This window comes from Gobius niger (assembly GCF_951799975.1).
Source record: "Gobius niger genome assembly, chromosome: 20".
NCBI lineage: Eukaryota > Metazoa > Chordata > Actinopteri > Gobiiformes > Gobiidae > Gobius > Gobius niger.
The window spans coordinates 19,791,064-19,811,627 of NC_136871.1; the positions used below are offsets into that span (position 1 = coordinate 19,791,064).

At 40.4% G+C, this 20,564-nt stretch overlaps 1 protein-coding gene across 4 annotated transcripts in view; it reads left to right on the forward strand.

Annotated features, from left to right (window-relative positions):
- Nucleotides 1-19,543, forward strand: part of arhgef10la (Rho guanine nucleotide exchange factor (GEF) 10-like a) — a 127,523-nt gene extending 107,980 nt beyond the window's left edge. Inside the window, exons 24-27 of one of the 4 annotated variants that reach the window (XM_079579082.1) lie at nt 822-964; nt 11,881-12,052; nt 15,731-15,850; nt 17,374-19,543. In XM_079579082.1, the coding sequence (XP_079435208.1) occupies nt 822-964; nt 11,881-12,052; nt 15,731-15,850; nt 17,374-17,921 (983 nt within the window). In that variant the 3' untranslated portion in view covers nt 17,922-19,543. The remainder of the gene's footprint in view (nt 1-821; nt 965-11,880; nt 12,053-15,730; nt 15,851-17,373) is intronic. The other 3 variants (XM_079579081.1, XM_079579083.1, XM_079579084.1) reach the window with 3 other exon arrangements.
- Nucleotides 19,544-20,564: the final 1,021 nt, after the last annotated feature.

Below are 20,564 nucleotides of genomic sequence, written 5' to 3' on the forward strand. Positions count from 1 at the left end.
ATAACTGTTGTGCTCATGTGTTATTACTGACCAATCCTAATATTTTCAATAACAAAAAACTGAAAATAGATGATTCATATTTTTTGCATGCTCCTCCAGTCTATTGCCTGCAAATCTTCACTTGATAAGAAAGACCAGCACGGGTTAACTCCAAACATTACATAAAAAACAACAAATACTCCCAACATCCCAAGCTTTTCATCCGTAGAACTATAAATGCACAAATGAACTTAGAATGTTTATTGAAAGGGAGAATGCACTTTCTTCTCTAGCTTCAAAACACTGATCCTTGTGTAATTCACTTTATATTAAGCTGTTGCAATTGAAGGAAAAGAAAGACAAAAAAGGAAGCTGCATTTGTTAAAGAAGTTGCAAGGTGGATTAGTGTTCTTACGAAGTCTTATTAGCATGTGGGTGGTAACGCTGTGTGATTGTACACCACACTGTGAGTACTTCCACTGGAACCGAAACGCTGTTGAGTCAAGCCGGCATTTGTGTTGGCTCTCATCCTTTTTTAGTTTTAGTTAAAAAAAAAAAAAAAGAAAACCTTCTCTTAGTGATTTCCTGAGAGCATTCAGCAGCTCCACAGCACTTCACTCGAAACACCAGGCCACCATGCTGAGGAACAAGTGGCGAAGAACTGAATTGAATTTGCAAACATAGAAGGGAGGCATCAAAATTATTAATGTAAGAGTTAGGCTGGCTGGGATAAATGTGGGCGATTAGTTCTTACCATGATTTTGTTTGGCATTGTAGGATTGAATAACTTGGAGTGAAGTGTTCTTTCCTTTTTCTTTTCTTTTCTTGGTTTTTGGGGTCAGATGAACTTTGGGAGCCAGAGCCGTGCCGATCAGTGAGTTTTGGACCAGAGCCGGTGCGGACGCTGTTAGTGCTGGATGAGAATGTGTGGGCGAGCAGCGGGAATACAGTAACAGTGATGGACACCTCCAACTTCGACCTTCAGGTAAACAGACAAACTACGAGTTTGAGGGTGTCTGATTATTCCTATCTCATGCTCTTACACGCTGTCAAATTGCGCGATGCTTTTATTGGCAGTAGTCCAATTAGTTTTTCAAGGTCAAGCTGCCTAAGTGCGACGACGAGCTGACAAACTTGCCTGTTGACTATAACATTTGTGCGTCATAATAATTTTGGTGTTATATAATTTAATAAAAATGGTTATGTTGGAACAACACTGCAGTAAAATGTTAGCTGTTTCGTAGGGATACATGTCAGTGCAGTCTGAATTAAAACAAGCCAACATCCTTGGCTATTGTCACACCTGTCAAAGAGAGAAAACATGTGAAAAGATTTCTTTCCCCTTGGTGTCTTCATAGCTCAAACCGACTAGCACACCACATCAGTTGACATCCTGTAATTAATCAGATTATATGTAGAGGTCGACGGATATGGGTTTTCCTCAGGCCAATACCAATTTTGGGGATTTTTATTGGCCAATCCTTTCAAAACATGAATACTTGGCCGCACCAGCCGTGGCTGATTTTATTTTATTGCTTTAGGTGATTGTATCATAGTTTTTGTCCCAATCTTGATTAGTTGCTGTTAGCATTAGCATACTGCATTTTGCACGGCGAAAAGTGCTACCTCATTGATTGAATTCTCCCGATTCTAAGTAACTCATGCCCCTAGAGGCCATAAGCGCCACTGCAGATGTTGTAGCATGTTGCCGTTTTTTACTCATTAATTGTCCGTGAGAGAGAGCTAGCTAGCCTGTTAGCTTCTTCTTCGTGATTCCATTAGTGTGTATTGATGGCTCCTACCCGGAGGCATTGAAGTTGCAATTGTGGTTTTCTGGCCAGACACACCAGGGGGAGGTGAAAGACCCCCCAATCATCCCATTAACACTTGTATTACTCCCAGAGGGACTACGAAAAGGATTTATTCAGGTAAACAAGTTACATAGTACTGATTTAACAAACTTGTAGCTAACCAATTTTCATCTCGAAGTTTCTCTGCTCCCCTGAGGCCTAGGACGTTGTGGGAGGACTTGTTTTTTTCCAGTACAAAAGAAACGGGAAATCTCTATCACTTTCAGTCCCGAGATCTAGGCCTTTATCGGTGCTAGATTGGGCTGATAGCCGATATTGTAAAATAACCAACCTCTAATTATATGTGTCAAAAATCCATCCATCCATCCATCTTCTTCCACTTGTCCGTTGCCGGGTCGTGGGGGCAGCTGTTGGAGCTGCCCAAATCACATTGCAACAGCCCTTATGGTTCCTCCTGCAGGTGGTGGGTCCACAGAAGGACGGCCTCATGGTTCTAACCGGGCCTGTTGGTCTCTCATAAGGGGCTTCTGAACCGCTCTTTGTCTGACCCGTCACCTAGGACCTGTTTGCCTTGGGAGACCCTACCAGGGGCACAAAGTCCCAGACAACAGAGCCCCCAGGATCATTCGGACGCTCAAATCCCTCCACCACGTTAAGGTGGCGGTTCCCGGAGGGGGTGTCAAAAATCCACAAAGATAATGTTACAGTGATTTGATCCCTGTGATGATTTGCCAATTAGGAGATCCTCTTTTCATTGCAGTTCTGTGCACAACTACTGACACTACTGAGGTTGTGCTTGTGATGTCACAACAAAGCTACAGCATGGTAGTTCGAATTCCACTGTATCCGTTCAGATTTTAAATGTGTCACTCGCACATCGTGTCTCAAGTGATGAGTGAGTCACAGACCAACTTAACGAGTCACAGTGAAATGTGAACTTTCAGAAGCAGTAGAGGGCTTCAGTTACCTCTTCAAGCAGAAACCAAACAAATAAATTGATGACTTTTAAAATGCCAGCACAATTACTCCAAATGTTATGGTCAAGTAAATATACCATTATGTCATTTCAGTTCAAGGAATAATGGCTTTGGTCACTGTGGGTAATCAGAAGGTCACTGGGAGGGAAATGGCGGAAAAGCGAGCAGTCTCATAATTTACTGGCTTCCAGCTGGTCTGACTCCCCCTCAGAGTTTTACAGTATTTTTGTCATGAGAGAGTTGTTAGAAAGTAAGCGGTGGGATAAAAGGAAAGGCACCAGTTAACTAAGAAGAGAAACGTCCTCTTCTTAGTTAAGTGGTGCCTTTCTTTTTTACCCCCACAGAGTGAAAGCAAGGATAGCATCACATGTCATAATACAAAAATGAGAGCATGGAGTCTATGTAGTTGCCGAAATAGAAAAAGGACACACGGACATCACTAAAGAGCTCACTGAAGCAACCGGGCTTCAGAGGGGGACTGAATAACAGGCTGGGTGTTATTAAGACTGACATCAGGGAGGTGACTATTAGGGTGGAGGAGGTCCAGCACAGATTCACTGAAATGGAGGTCGGCACTTGAACTGCAGGGTCATCTACAGGCTTGACTTGAAGATTTGCAGGCATACACTCTAAGAAACGCACTGCAAATCCATGGCATAGAAGAAGAGGCCGAATAAAATGACTTGTTGGGAATGTTGGGAAAGTTTCATCAAAGCAGAGCTGATGCCCCCTCCCAAAAAATGAAGATGTCACCACTCACTCGCTGCTGAAACTCTCTAAGGGGCCAACCTGAGATCCATCGTCCTCTGCTTTCTACAGTTTCGGACCAAAGTGCTTGAACTTCAATCTGCATGGAAGATAGAAAAAATCCAATACAAAGGGAGACACCATTTTTTCAAGCACGACAACACAAGTGACATTCTGGCGATCACAGGAGCACGAAAAAAAAAAAAGAAACTTGCTTGCCAGACACTTCACCCCTTGTGACTCTGTGCATATTTCCAAACCAGCCCCGTAATTTACAAAGACGTGCAGGAAGGCGCAGGTGACCTGAAGGGGAGAGGAATGAATGATGGACAATAAAGCTTCTTTTCAAGTGACAAAACCCAAAGGAGCCTTCTCGATCAAGGATGGTACAGTCGGCGTGGCCAAAATTCTGAGGTTTAAACGCATTCAGGGAAGAGTAAAAGAAGGAGACAAAAACGCAATGATGAATGATTAAGGTTCACACTCAGTTCACCTCATGTTTCTGATGCCGATACGATACGATACATATATACATACATATGATACTTTCTTTGATCACAAAGAACGTTACGATAAACAATACATTTTGGGCTCAATATTTATCGTCACCCTAAATAGGTTGTATTACATTGTATTTCATATTCATAGAGGGATATTTTAAGATTAAATGCTTTTTAAATAAAGCTTAAGCATCAAAGTTTAGAGTTTCTTATGTCATTAAAAGGTCTTCAATAATATCGTTTATCGTGATATTTTCGTGGCTCAGTATATCAAACTTCAAGTTCTGTTCTCGTGCCAGGCCTATTATCAACCCCATCGACATAATAGGAAAAATGTACTAAGAAAGTTTTGGATAAGTGTGGAAATGTCTGGGGTAGTGATATGTGGTGGAGACTGGAATATTCCCTTGGACCTGCATATTGGTCTCCTCATCTAGTACAAAAACGATGGAATCAGAGGCACAACACGCACACAGGAACAAAACAGAAACTCTGATCATTGCTCCTGTCGCGATAAAACATCCCTGGTGCCAGTCTGTTAAAACCAGTCCCTGAAACCTTGGGGTTGTATTTGATCACTGGATTTTTCAGTTTTGTTATACCATGGTCTGGGTGAATACTGGATTCTGATTGGCTGGTGGGTGCTAACAAGTGTGCATTATTTTGGTATAACCGCACACGTAGTCCGGTAGTTAAATCACTGGGATATCACTCCGCTGTGGACATCGCCATAGCAACGCATGACACAGCTGAATCAGATAAACGCGTAATTAGTGACTGACAGGAACGTATGAGATGGATTTTGTTTAATTTCAACGTTTTTGGCCAAAACAAAACGTTTGATAAATGGGAAGTAGAGGAGAGTAAGCAGCTAGGTTAGCTACTGTTAATAAAATATGAGAATAGGCACTATTCATAATTTTCAGGCGTACATAAAATGATCCTGCATTTAAGCATATTTGGCTGGATTAGTAAAGTCAAACATAAAAGTTTCAGTTGGTGGGGCCCAGGTGTAAGCGACTCCACCGCAGCTGTTTCCATAAACAGTTGAGTTTGTTGAGCTAGCTAGCTTCAGGTTAAACAGCGTAAAAGTGAAATAACTCCTGCCCACGAGTGCCGCACATCGGTGTTTACTTCCACGGAAAAGTGCCGGGTTAGTCCTGTTGTGTTGTGATTCTGGCGATGCAGCGTGTGCTTATGTTGTTTCGTTGTGTCTGACTGAGATCTTCGTAATAGCTGCGGAGAAAGTCTCGCTCTGGGACGAGCCTTCAGACAGTGACCGGCTAATAACCCACATAAAATAGTCCCGGTAGTCTGGCATATTTAGTGAGTTTAGTAAATGAAAAAAAAAATATTATTAATGTTTCTTAAGTTGTTTTATTTAACCATCATGTACAGCACTTTGTGATTTCTGTTTGAAAAGCACTTTATAAATAAACTTAACTAGCAAAATATTGTCAGAAAAAGCCAGGATGGAATGGATAGACCTGCATTCATGTAAAAAAAAAAAATATATATATATATATATATATATATACACACATTATATATATATATATATATATATATATATATATATATATATATATATATATATATATATATATATATATATATATATATATATATATATATATATATATATATATGTGTGTATATATATGTGTGTGTGTGTGTATGTGTGTTTTTGCTTTTCTTTCCTGCTCCCATTCAGTTTTCTACACTGGATTTTTTATTTTTTTATTTTGATCCTTGACTGTGATATAGGTACTAGAGGTATATCTGATCTCGCTGTTGTTTACTTAACAATACGTTTAGGTGTTAAACAAAGGGGAAGGGTTCGGAGTTTGAATTCTAGTCTCTTTAATGAGACAAATATGTAATGAAAATTATGAAAGGCTAATTTGGAGGAAGAAGAGGCGAGTTTCTCAAGATGTCTACAGTCCCTTTTAGATATAGTCTCAAATGTACTACTGCAAATGATGTTCGATAAGTGTCTTTGGGAGCAGCCTGCCTGGAGGTGCTCTTAATCTTGAGTGAACAGAGTTCACCACTGCTCTTCTCCCTGGCCTTGTCCTCCTGAGAGAGAGAAGCTTAATCAGCCCAATGGCCACGCCGCAGCTGCTCCGTTCTGGTTCAGCCTCTCTCCCATAGAGCTCAACAGGTCAAGTCTGGTTACTTCTTGAGCTAACCTTGTCTTCCTTACTAATGTGTCCTCCAGGGGCCAATAGCTGCCTAGGGCATCCATGCGTGTCAGCCACATGGAGGAGAGTGCTGTATAAATATTTAGTCTGTACTTCGTAACACAATACACAAGTCATTTATTTGTTTTCTATAGGTAGTGGAAAACATTTGAAAATGTAAACCTAAAACAGAAAAAGATGACAGCATTTGTTATGCAAAATATGATGACTCTGTTCTGTGTCAACCTCGTATAAATGAGCTAAATTCCTGTTCAGAACTTTTCCTTATTATGATTCAGTGTCTGTCTATAGTCCAAATATTCTGAGAAAGAAACCCAAGGGTGGATCAGCACAAATAGGTTTTTATTCTGTGTTCCTCACGTCATTTGATTATGCACACAGCCCATTCTTCTGGGACTACAAGAAAATTACAGTCCTGACAAAAACCTCCACCGTAAAATGTCTTGGGAAGTGACAGACAAGTAAGAAAATGTGAAACTCATAACATAAACATATTTTCTTGCTGTGCTGCAATAAATGAAGCCATGGGTTTGGATTATATACTGCATGTAAACACAGTTATAATAAGACCCAAACCCAAAAAAATATATGTATGTGCAACTGCAGTTATTGATATACTGATGTATGAATTATCTACAGATGTTTTCATAGAAAAAGAGTTTTGTGTTAATTAAAGCTGCAGTATGTTAACTTATACTTTATTCATCTCTGTAGAGAAATCTCTGTAGAGAAATTTGTAAATGTTGCCATGTTACTTTCACAATATGACAAGTGACACAATGTCTACCATAAGAATAACACAATACGTCGCAGTATGACTGCTCCATGTGAGTCAGATTGACACGTAGTTTGCGAATACAACAAACACAACTGATTTAGTACCATTTGATACTATTGTTTGAATTTAATCAACTGTACTAAAAAAAAGTTGCAATTATATTGTTCAACCCTATACTTTAAATGATTGTTTTCCTGTAGCACAGCTTAGAAATACTGTACAGGTATGTACAGTGGGAGGAAAAAGTGAGTACACCTTATGGAATTTCTCACATTTCTGACTAAATTGGTCATAAAATGTGGTCTGATCATCATGAAGGATCAGCCAGATATTTAATACAAGGGATCATTTACTTATTCCACGCTGTTGTGAATGCCTCAGCTTTTTTTTATAAACCTGTGAATTAATTTTTCCATTGATGATAGCAGGTTGTCCAGGCCCTGAGGCAGCAAAGCCTGACGCTCCCTGCACCATTCTTCACAGTAAGGATAGGATTTTGATGTTGATGTGCTGATCCATTTTTCCTCCACACATGACGTTCTGTGTTCCGCTAAAAAAATGAAACTTTGGGCTAATCAGTCCACGGTATATTTTTCCAGTAGTGCTGTGGAGCATTTAAGTGCTCTTTCGCAAACCAAAGTTGAATAGTTTGAGCGGAACACACAACGTCATGTGTGGAGGAAAAATGGAACAGCGCACCGACAGCCTTATCCTCACTGTGAAGTATGGGGCAGGAGAATCATGGTGTGGGGCTGCTTTGCGGCCTCAGGGCCTGGACAATGTGCTATCATCAATGGAAAAATTAATTCACTGGTTTTGGTTTATCAAGACATTTTGCAGAAAAACCTAGCACGTTCACCGCAAGGAATACGTAAGTGAATTTATTGCAACTTATTCTTTTGCAGCGATGGCTGCTTTTCTGCCGTTGCAGAATAGATGTTTGCGATGAATCAGGTGGAATCTTGGACCATTCATCTTTACAAACTGCTGCAGTTCAATGAGATTCAGGGTGTACTCACTTATTCCTCCCTGTCCTGTGAATGTTTACATGTTATGGCCATTAAAAACATGATCAAATGTAAATGTTTTGGTGGTATTAGTTTAAGCAGACAATGGTTACTCATTTTAATAAAGATCAGACAACATTTTTTGACCAGTTTATTCAGAAATGTAAGAAATTCCAAACAGTATGCTCACTTTGTCCTCCCACTGTAAGTACTGACAATGAATTCAGCAAGAAAATGTATTCAGTGAGGAGTTCTATTCAGTCCACTGAACGACTACTTAACTCCTGACCTCTAGTGATTCACCTGCTTGTTCTGTATGAAATGTAAGAAATGTGTTCAACAAGACATTTAGAATATTCTGCAGACCAACATGTTCAACTTTCAACAGCCAGCCCCATAGTCCCCAAAGTGCACCAACACAAATGTCGCTCGGGGGGAGCAGAGGTCCACGTTCATTGCCGCTAATGATTACACTGAATTGGCCCATAGAGAATGCTGGATATGTCACAGCAAGCCAGTGCCAGCGGCTACATTTTACCCCACTTACCGCCCCAGGAAAAAAATGGTCTTTAAATGTTGATGAAAATGATTAAATTGCACACAAGGTCATGGTTACTCGTTTTTAAGATTTCTGTTTTTTTCTCTTCATTGTGTCATTGACATAGTTTCACCAAATAGTTTCACCATACAATCTTTTTTTTAAATCCTGAACTACATTCCTGGTAGTGATATGGGTTATCATGAAAGGTGGGCTTATATCAGTCAGAAGCATCCAGCGGTCTTGATTTCTCTAACTTCATGAATATTTCTACTTGGAATATTCCTCCTCTTTATATTCTACTTTTGTGAGCGAAAAAGTCACATGAACTTAAAAGATAGATAAACAAGACTTTCTGCAGCATACTGTACTTCAATAATTTTGATCAAATGCAATCATCTACCATTATAATTAGAGATGCACCGATTCAGCTTTTTACTACCAATACCGATACCAGGGTTTGAGTATCTGCCGATATTTACAAGAGACTTTCTTAAAATTGTCTTTTTTTCTGAGTGACTGACTCTTTTCTCCACTTTAAAATCAATAAAGTCATATTTTATTGTCATGATGTTACAGATCAGTTATTAATTATATCAATGATAAACTCTTGGGTAAACATTTAACAAAGATCACTGGACTTTTCTATGCTAAATATCCTTGGGTAAATGACAGGCTTAGGTTACATTAATATAAACAACTCACATGAAGTGATCTTATCATTACAAATAGATTAATTATTTCTTAAACAAAAATACAAACACTTGGCTTCAGCAGTGGTTATTTTATTTTATTTGGCTACTTTAGGTGTTTCTATCATAGTTTCTGTCCCAGCCTTGATTAGTTTCAGTTAGCATGAGGCTAACTGGGGCATTTTGCAAAAATACATTTTTGGAGGTTAAAACTAACTCCCCGATTGAATTCTCCAGGATCTGAGCTTCAGATTGATAAACAGCATGCCCATATACTTAGATTTAGGTGGGATTTAGGTGGTAAAAGTTGTGTTTTTAAAGCGTTGACAGCCAAAACTGGTTTTGGTTCATCCCTAATTGTAATGCATGTTTTTCTTAAAGTGGGTAATCAGTGTTGAATTGGAGGATGTTTTAAACCACCATGTGTAATTTTGGGGTCAAACAGAAACACCAAAAAGTGTCATGTGCTGTAGATGACGTGCAGCCGTTGTTTGGGATAGTTCTTTTGCCCATCTCAGAGCCTCAGGGCATTGATAGAGTGTTGGACAGTTATTAGCCTGCTCCACTAACTCCTCCGTCGCAAGAGACATTTCCCAAAACGCTGCTGCCTTAACCTACGAGGACTCTCTTGGCGTCTGGACTCTGATCAGTACTGACTGGCAGCTTCCTGTTCCTTCCTCTTCCCATTGCTTTTTTTTCTTTTTCTACCTGCTCTCCTCCCTCTCCACTCGTGCCGGTTTGTTGCGTGGCAAAGGACTGGACTGTGTGCTCAGCCAGAGGACAGAGACTCCTTGTCAGTTGGCGTAATGAAGGGCTAATGAGCTGTTCAGTGCAGATGTAGTGCAGCACTACCTGTTGTCCACCCCCCCTCCTCCTCTGCTGGAAGACTGGTCCTCGGATGTTGATGTTGTTGCGATACTGCCGAGTTGAGTGTAAAGGGCACATTACTACTGTCAGGCTCCAGTGAGCAGCTCATCTCTGTAAGCAGTGTTGGATTTAGCACTCTAATAGCAGGTGGCTGGTTGGGGCCAACAGTTGTGCCGTGTTCTTAGCCTTTCATTGACACAGAGCATGTTTCATTGACCCTGCACACTATATTTTGTCCAAATTTATCCTCTCTGTTCATGGAGTGTGAATACTTAGAATTCATAAGTGGTAGCCCGGTAAGTCTCATACACATCCATATTGTATATCACATGAACATAAATTTACACAGCAACTTGATGTGTATTGAATAAAACCATCTTATGGGTTTACTACAGTATTTAGGTCATTGATGTAAAAAGGTTCAGGAGAAGGCCATATTCTACATTATGAAATCAAAAACATGCATGGTGCCTATTGTGCAGTCAGCATCTTCTGTAAGGTTTTGAATCTAAAAAGGAAAAATATCAATTATTATCAATAATTATTTCACACATATGGCAGGCAATATGATACACAATCATGTCCGTATGGTGGCGAGTTATTGGATTATTATGTGTTGCATATGTACCCTCAGTGTGTATTCGAAAACTCATTCTACCTTCTACCTACCTCTTATGGTATGAAAGACTTGCATATACAGTACAGTAGTTCAGCAATAGCGTGGAACAACTGAATTAAACTTGACAGATGAAATGGCTTTGTAAAGTTGAACTCGCTCATATATTTTGGGTACATTCTCTCTGGAAGCTCCCACGGCGCCTATAGAGGGAATGCATTTACATCATTTTCAGTCTAAACAGAACCCTCTGCAGTGTTTAATATCTCAACGTTGACACTCATTTGGCTTGAGTTTCCAAGCTGTGACATCATCTGCATACCCTCTATAGCGTTTAGTAATACTGGTGAGCAACTGAAGGTGAAATTTGCACTTTTATTAACAATATCTTGTGTTTGTTTGCCACCATCTCCCAGACGGCTCATGCATCTGCAGCTGAGAATTCATTTTAAAAAAGGGGGAGAAAAAAACCCACACACATCAAAGTCTTCTTCTTCTCTCTTATTCCCTTATTTCAAACAAAGGAGGGCCCATTGGCAAGGGCGCAGTAACAGGTGGTAATCCTCCACTGCACTTGTGTTGAGGAGCTGGGTGCGCCTCTCATCTCTACTGGCTGACTAATTGCCCGGGCTGGTGCAGTGACAGCGATAGGGGCACCAAGATGGTGCCCAAACCAGCCCCTGTCACGCCTTGGACCGCAGGGGATGCATGCGTCTCCATGATAAGGCTCATTGCTTTTACACCCAGCTACTCATTAACAGTCGTCGCCTCAAACTCCTTTTTTCTCATTGTGCACATAAAAACATAGCAGGCAGAGGAATGATGCAAAACATGCCCCACGCTTCACAAAGTAAATGACAAAATTAGGAGGCACTTTATTTACAGAACATTTAAGAGTGAATCATTATAAAAACATTATGAAACACAAAATACATGTATAGGCTATCCTAATTGTTAATAGATTTATTGTAAAGGCTTAATAAAAGTGAACAAATGCTTAGACTAATGGTCAAAACTTAAGATCCCTGTTAGTAATGTCTTACTTTGTACAGTATATTGTATTTTCCCACCGTCAACTAGCTCAAATGATTCTTCTTACTTCTTATAAATGCTTTATTACCAAGTAACAGCTTTATCATTTGCTTTATCTTTCCTCCTTTTCAGAGGTTTGAAGTGCATCCGGACCCGATGGTGAGCGTAGCCCACATGGCCCAGGCCGGCGGGGGAGTGTGGATGGCGTTCTCTGAAGGCTCTTCCATTCGCCTTTTTCACACTGAAACACTGGAGCTTCTGCAGGAGATCAACATCTCCACACGCTCCACGATGCTCAACACTGGTATGTCTGTCCCACAGCGGAGACTGGCCTCTCCTCTGCTGAGGGTACTTTCTCCTCGCATAAGGAAAAGATGAGATGGCACAAGGGTAAAACGGTCGCTGCTGTCCTGAGCTGAATAATATTCCAGTCTTGTTCATGATACCTCTTGGTTCCTGCACCCTGGAGACTCACCTGAATATCTATCACGCTCAAGCACTCACCAGAATAGAACCTTGTTGAAAATGGTGAATTAATGAAAATTAAATAACGTGGTTAAGGAATGGTGAAAAGGCAGCTGTAACGATTTTCAAAATGGAGGTTCCCATGGAAACATTCTGCTTTTTATTTAATGTTGAGGCACTGCAGGTATTTTACCCCTTATTTGCTTCACTGGCGCAGGCTCAGTGTTTTCTCTTTTCAGCTAATATTTACTTTCTGCCCCAATTTCCCACATGCTTTATATCCAGAGCTCTCCTTTCAATTTGTCTTTTCCAAAGTCTCACTTTGCTTTGGAATGTCACTAGACGCATATTAACCTGCTTCTGCGAACAGTCCTTCAGGTTGCAATAGCGATATTCACTCCATTTACGAGTAGTTTTATTCTTCTGATGCTATCTATGAAAGAACAAAATAACACAGCACTCTTTGCTTTATATGCACACACTCAGTGCCCAATAATGAATGTAGTGTACCCGGAGCAATAGTGGAAAAGGAAATACATACTTCCTCAGAAAGATATACATTTTAATCTTGATTGGTCCTGTTTACCTGTTTTTGGCTTCTCGGATCTTTCGAGCGCTCAAACCCCTTTATCAAATTAAGGTGGTATTCAAGGAGACGTGTGTTCATTATTCTGTTAATTGCTAAAATAAACCTTCAGCAGAGGGCTTGTGAGAGAGTTTCCATTTTAGATGTGTTGATTAACCAAATCTGATCGTTGGAGCAGAGTTTTAACTTTAAGGCGAAAGAGACAGAAGTTGTCAACAATATCAAATGATTGTGTTTTCCTTCTTTTTAACGCAGCTGCTTCCTCTAACAAACAAAGATACAACACTGTTTAAAAAGCTATTTCACATTTGTGCGCTATTACACTGTATCGCTTTGTAAGATTTGGAGATATTTTTGATTTTTGAATTATGATTCCTAGGTCATGCTATTCACAGTGATATGGTGACCCGGAGGTCCCCCTCACCCAGCTCTACCTCTTCTGCTGAAATATGCAGCAGCTCTGAGGCTGGGTGGCAGCCCGGTGGAGCAGCCCCGCGGGGAGATCGAGGGGAATATCAGCTGATAGGTTCATGTCTTCAGGGGATATAAAACGGGAAAAAGAGCTTTGAAATACGTCACTATATGTGGGGCTCACAAGAGAAAAGCTGATCCCCTGATGCTTTACAGATATGCTTCATAAAATAGTAATAGTTTCTTTTTATCACTGATGACCTTGCTCCTTTAGGCTTCTCTTTGACTATAGGACTAGCAGTCATGATGCAAGCGCCTAATCCCTCCCTTTTTAATGTGTCTCTCCTCTACGGGGAATTACACCCGCAGTAAACAACAGACAAGTTTCAGAAGCAGGCGAAACTGCTGATCTTCTCCCTGCTAATGCCTTTAATAGCACCGTCCTCCGGGTGCCAAAATAATACACCAAAATAAACTTTCTTTCTGTGACATCTCGTACGGGAGGAAACATTTATCTCTGACATCCGTCTTTTCCGACACAAGTGCCGCAATGGAAATGAAAAGCAGGTGCGAGATTGCTGTCGGTTAAGATGCAAACTCTTAAGTTGCTATTGTCATGCTCTTCTGTATCATGGATATATTTGACAGCAGCAGAGTGGGCATCCGCATCAAGCATCATTTCAAGCCTCCAGCCAAAATACAAATAGACTTGGGTGAGCAGGTGGCAGACGGTATTAAGAAAGGGCTAGATTGCAAGCAAATAGTGACCCCGCTAAAGTCTTTGTGTCAACCCATCTGCTGTGCTGTTTGCTGTTTAGCTCTGCATTCTCCCCATAGAGACGTTTTGATCTTATGATGACAGGCAAATGAGGTCTAATCTTAGACAGACACAGCAGACATCTTTTGCATATTTGTGTTCACATGAAATACTGTTGTCATTTGATAATTTGTTGCATATGTATTATGTTGACATGACGTGCTTGTATCTATCGCCAGAAAGATGAATGTGTGAACAATATCAAGATGATAGTAACAAAACAAGGGATAATGTATAGAACGCTGGTCATTATCGGGAAAATAAGTACCGACAGAGCGAACCGGTCTTGTTTCGCCCTGAAGGTTCTTATTTTCCCGATAATAACCAACGTTCTATGCATTATCCCGCTTATTATGCGGCCATTTGTCAACTGAACACACACAACATAAACTTCGTACACTTTTATGAAAGCCGAAAGGTTTATTTAATGACTTCCGCTGCAAATAGTTCCCAAAAGTTTGCGCGTTGCTTGGCAATGTTTGGCAAGGTTAGTAGCAGCAAGGCTAGTAGCTAGCCTAGCTACTTAGTTGAAGGTGCAGTTGGAGGAATGGTGGTGAATCTCTAGGTAAGTTGAAAGTCGGACTCACGTTAACTTAACGAGCGATTCCCCCAACTTCTCTCGCAGTGACAGGGACAGAGATAGTGTCTGCTACTACGTACGTGCGGAGTGATATGAAAGACCTGTATTACAAGCACGAATTCTGTTGCCATTGGCAGCGGTCATTATTTTTCTCAGAGGTCCACCATCAAAAAATAATGACCGGTAGAACGTTGGAAAATCCTATTCAAATCAATGGAGCGTTCTACTTATGCTGTGAAGAGCCGTATAACAACAGTGAATAAAAACTAGCCTTTACTGCTACTTGGCAACAGAGCTTCCTTCTCTGGTTCCCTGGCCCAATCAGACAAACAGAATACAATTCTGCAAGTCCTGCCAGTAAAAATTATTTTCATTAGAGTGGGGCAATTAAAGGTTTCCTTAATTACTTACTTACTCAGACATAAAAACTGAGGAGGTGGGCAGCTGAGAATTCTATGTTTTCAGTTATGATGATTTCAGGATGTTGGCCAGAAAGAACTGTCTGCCAAAAGATTTATACGGCAAGTTTGTGGATCTAGCCAGGACCAAATAATGATCAGGTTCAACATTCAATATACTATTTTGAGATTTCTTTCAAAAACGGTGTCTCTCTCACAGTTGTTTTGGTCCCTGCTCTCCATCTGATATTATGACCACATCAAATTGTAGAACGTGAACACAACCAATAAAGTTATAAAGAACTATCTTCATGTATGTTGTTGAAGTTGTTTCAAATTTCAAACACTGAAGAGGATGCAAGGGTTGCATTTCTAAGTTTTTTCTGTTAACTGGGTTTGCAGAAAACAGACAAATCCAATATAAACTTATGCTATGTGTACCTTAAGCTGCCTGGGGTGTAAATTTGCTGAACTTGGCAAATGCCACACTCAGTGTTTGAGCTGTGCCTAAAGCTTTTTACCTTTACCAGCCTTTTATGCAGATGAGGATCAAATTCAGCAGTTAATTCAAAAAGTTTAGATATTTTTTTTCCCTGAATGTGTTTTTCTGTACATGCAGCACATTATTTAAACTGAAGGAGAATAAGCTGCTCTGTGGTTGCAACAATCTGTTCTATTGCATCAGTGAAAATTATATGTGTTTTATGTGTTGTTTTCTGTTTCAGGTCAAAAGATGCGAGTTACGAGTCTGCTAATTTGCCAGGGGCTGTTGTGGGTTGGCACTGCTCAAGGTCTAATTGTCACTCTACCTGTTCCGAAACTGGAGGGCATCCCCAAAATAACAGGTATGGTTCCAAGGAGGCATCTGACTGAGAGAACAACCTCTCCAGAGGTCAAAAGCAAAGCAAAGAGGTTCTTTATGATAGAAAATTACTCTGCACTGCCCATTATTGAGGTCACACTTCACATTTTCCTCGTGGCACTAGGAATCAGTGCAAATAGTGGGCAAAAGACCAATCATACACTATATATATGTGTGTGTGCGCGCGTGCGTGCGTGCATGTGTGTGCGTGTGTGTGTGTGTGTGTGTGTGTGTGTGTGTGTGTGTGTGCGTGCGTGTGTGCGCGTGTGTGTGTGTGTGATATTCTTGCAGGGTAAAAGATGCCAGTTTATTTGATTTGGTTTATAATGCATGCTGAATGAGATCACTTGCACCTTACTCAAGTCCACCTTTTATTACCATTTTATTGAATGACATAAATATAAATAACCTGCAGCAGTAATTAATGCAGACACAGTCTGTCAATTAAAAACAGTTGAGGACACATTATTAGAAATGTGTTCACGTCAGTGTGCTCTTCAAATTAAGAACTTGCTTTACCCAATGGCATTAGCTGGTCAGTTTAAAACAGCTAATGGTTGAATGGTTGAGAGAATGTTTTTCGATGACACACTCAAGTACTTTGTGCTACACACACACGCTTTTGGCTGTCTCTATTTCTCAAATAAAATTTTCATCCTGGAAGACTTCAAACCTTCCAATCTAGAACATAGAAATATGATTAACAATCACCTAAATATAAATATAAATGAACTAAATAAATAATAGTCATTTTGTATGATGGGGATGACGTGTAGTTCAATAAAATACATTTTAATTATTTCTTCATTTAATAAAGACACAATTAAGGGCCGTACGGCCCCTTAATTCACGCAGTTCTCAGCAATCCTCCTGAATCCTGCTCTCTGAGCAGCTGCTCCGCCCTCTCCTGGTAAACCACTGACTTGTGACACGTTTTTTTCATCATAGTGTCAAACAGGAAGGGCACGACGTCTGTAATGTATTGCCTGATTTTAATTTGTAAAACAGCTTTTTCATTATTTCTGTTGTAAGAAAGAAACAACACTGAGCGTCTGAACAGATGTCATGTTTGCACGGCAAGCTGTGAAGAAGGAGCTCTTTCTAACCTATTCTGGACACGCCTGTTCTTTTTTCTTACCTAGCGATAATGTCACGGAGAAAAAAAAGCATGTTTGGCTACGAGGACTTTATTCAACCTGCCAAAGTAGAGGGCACTTGTCAGAAGATGTTTTTCTGTGGTATTTTTATTTGTACTACAGTAAAGTTGTATGAGCGGGAAGAGGGAGTGGAGTTAACTGAATCGAAGCGTTGTGTGTTCCGGGTTTGAAAAATACCTCCAGAAAATAGTTAAATTTATCACAAAAAATAGTTCTCCATAGCGGTAGAGGTACAATATATCATATAAATGCCTATACATTGCTTTGGAATGGCTAAAATAACATGATACAGATCCTTTAACCGTTTTTTGGCATATGTAGTCTCATAGAGAAGTTCTTTGTCTGACAGGAAAGGGGGTGATTTCTCTGAACGCTCACTGTGGGCCTGTGGACTTCATTGTGGCGGCCAGCAGCTCCCTGTCTCCGGATCTGCTCAAGAGGGACTCCTGGTGCGATGGCCCGGACTCAGCATGCGGCGGAGAGGAGCGCAGTGACAGTTCCTCTCAAGAATCATTGCAACAGGCCTCTTCAAACCAGGGAGAGTCCAAAGGCAGGGGCCGCGGCGTGCTCCTCCAGTACAGGCTGCGCTCTACTTCAGGGCTGCCAGGACGACCATTAACCGCTCAGGGTGACGAGGTGTCCCAATCCTCCCTGGAGTCCTTGGAGCACAGTGTGGAGGACGGCTCTATCTACGAGCTGAGTGACGACCCTGAGATGTGGGTGCGGGGGCGCCCATGTGAGCGGGACGGGGGGCGCAGGGACCGAGTCAGCTCTGTGGCTGTTATCTCTGGAGGCAGGGGTTTCCGCAGACTGAAGGAGAGAGGAGTCAGTAACAGGACCAACACAGAGAGCTCAGAGAATGTCCTCATGGTGTGGCAGCTCCCACTAACTGTGTAGTCATGTGATGTATTTAAAGATGTCAGCCCACATTTGGTACACAAACTCCAGGAATTTAACATATGATTTAGTCCTTTTAAACTGTTTTAAGTCTCTTTCAAGCAGAGAAAGCCAACTGAGCACTTGTGGTCCCATGCGGTTTGAAAGGTGGAGTAAGCTACTCTTACACTCTTCTGTTTTCAATGCAATGCACTTAAAATCCAGAACTCAGCAAAACTACTTCTGAGAACTCCCTTTGCACATTACCCATAAGAATTAGTTTTTTAGTATTAGAATCACTCCTATCCTTTTTATTCTTTTGTTATTCCAGGACATCTCATTGCTCTCTGCACGACTGTTGTCGGCTGTTGTTTTTGTTTTGCCTTATTCTCTAATCAAAAAACACATTAAACAGCAAAGCGTTAATGAGAAGACAGTTTGCAGTGGATTAGAATGGCTTACTCTGCCTTTAAGACTGATGCCTGCGTTTAACCTCATCATCATGGCGTGTGCTCTGCCACATTCATTTAAAGTGAAGCTCTTTTGTGTGCGCGCCCGCGGATGGCACGGCTTAAAGATGCAGCCTTTGTTGAATGTGCCATGCTCTGCAGACTTGGAGATGGACGCCTTTTATCTGATCCTAAGGGAGAGATCCCATCTGTTTAGAGCTGAGAGCCTGGGACTACCACCGCATAACAAAGCACATCACTTTATTAGCTCTGCCAGCCATTCCCACATCCCATATAATGTGAATGTACAAAACCTTCCTTCAGATCAGAAAGGAATGTTTTTAGTTTTTACGAAACAAGGTAATGACTTCACGAGGACTGTGCCAGTACAAGAAAGACCTTGCTTATTGCCTTATGTCATCTTCTAACAGGGTGACTCTAAAACTAAAAACAAAACACAAGCAGAAATAATCATGTGAAAGAAATCTTTCTCACACATTTTAGATCAATTTGACTTTCACTGTGCCATGTGTGTTTATGCCAGACCCTTCAATCATTATCAGTGAGTTGTAAATGATGTCAAAGTCAAAGCTTTGGCAGGACACATAGCAACAGCTAATATTGGAAAATAATATAAACAGGAAACAAGCTTAATGACATTTATGGTACGATTTTATCTCATTTATCTATACAATAAACAGGATTTGTGCTGCTGCATGTCGATGAATTGGAATGTACTGGAAAAGCTTTACTCTAGCGCGTCAGCACAAAGAGTTTTGTTCTCCTCGGTCAGTAATGTGCTTATTTACATGGAGATCCTTGTGCTTATGGCTTCCACATCTGGACTAAAGGAAAGGTGTAGCTGAACTGCTGACAAGATAACTTTTCCATGATATTGTAATTTATTGATGCACATCATTGGACAGAACAGAGTAGGTAATTTTGTAAATTGTCAGTATTATTTCCCTTTGAATTTGTTTGAGGACTGTATTTTATGTGGGAAAGATATTTATTAAAATTGTTTTTACTAACCAAACTGTTGTGCGTGAACTGAAATAATGGCGTGCCGAACACAGCTTTGATGGGTTTTGCTCTGCTCCTTGCAAACAGATAACATTAGTGGCCTTGCCGACATGAACTACTGACATCAACAAAACAATGAAGAAAATGTGTTTTCGCTGATAGCTAACAGGTGAGGCCCACCCTCACATCATTTCATTGCCACGATGGATAAAAAAAAAACATTGAATATTGTCTTTTCCTCAATCTCTGTTTAGCCTTTCATCTCATACACAGATCCCCATCTTATCCCTCCATCACTGATGAAGCATAAAGTTCACGTTTCAGATTTCCCCACAGGCAAATCGAGCGCTTTCTCTTTTTTCTCTCTCACAACCAAATATTCAGAAGCATTTCAACGACCGTCATTCAAAACACTGTTATGAAGCAAAACCCGCCCTTGAATGCTGTTTATTCAAATGTAAATCTCAGTAACTCAGAGAAATGTTGTGTAATTCAAGGGGAGGTTAGTCTCATGGTCACTGCATGTCCACTCACCCACGACCAGCCCATTATGGTGTATCCCGCACCGCTGGGAGGATGAAGAAATGTTGCTTCTGTTGGCATTTCTGTGCACTGAAAACTGATCTACAGTTATCCGTAGTTTGGATAAAGTGAAACATTTAAACATGAAATTCCAGTGGCTTGTCCAGTTTAGCTTTTTTTTTTTTTGCTTAAAGAGACACTGAATATTTCTGTCAAACGACATACTTGCATCCTCAACAGATTAGATATTGCACTGTAAACTATAATAAACCTTGCATTATACCTACCAAAGACTAATTTTTTATATTATATTATTTTTATAAAAAATAAAATACCTAAGAGCAAAAACTTTTGCTTTGCCAATGACCAGACAAAAGCATTGTTTTGTTATTGTGCAATAAGGGACAAAGCAGATTAGCCTAATCTGTTGTATATTCAAAGGTTTCAAGTCATGTCATCATACATTGTACATGGTTCAACTCACCTCCTTTAGTCCTAACAATTAACAGTAAATCACTACCTTGACATTTTTGTTGTATACAGTATGTTTGCCTTATTATCATGTTAATGTCACACTTTTCTTTATAAGTCAGGAAGAGAAATCCAGTCTTTGATCTTAGTGCTTGCTTATTTAAATTACAATGAGTTGCCAGACTCCCGTTCAGTAATC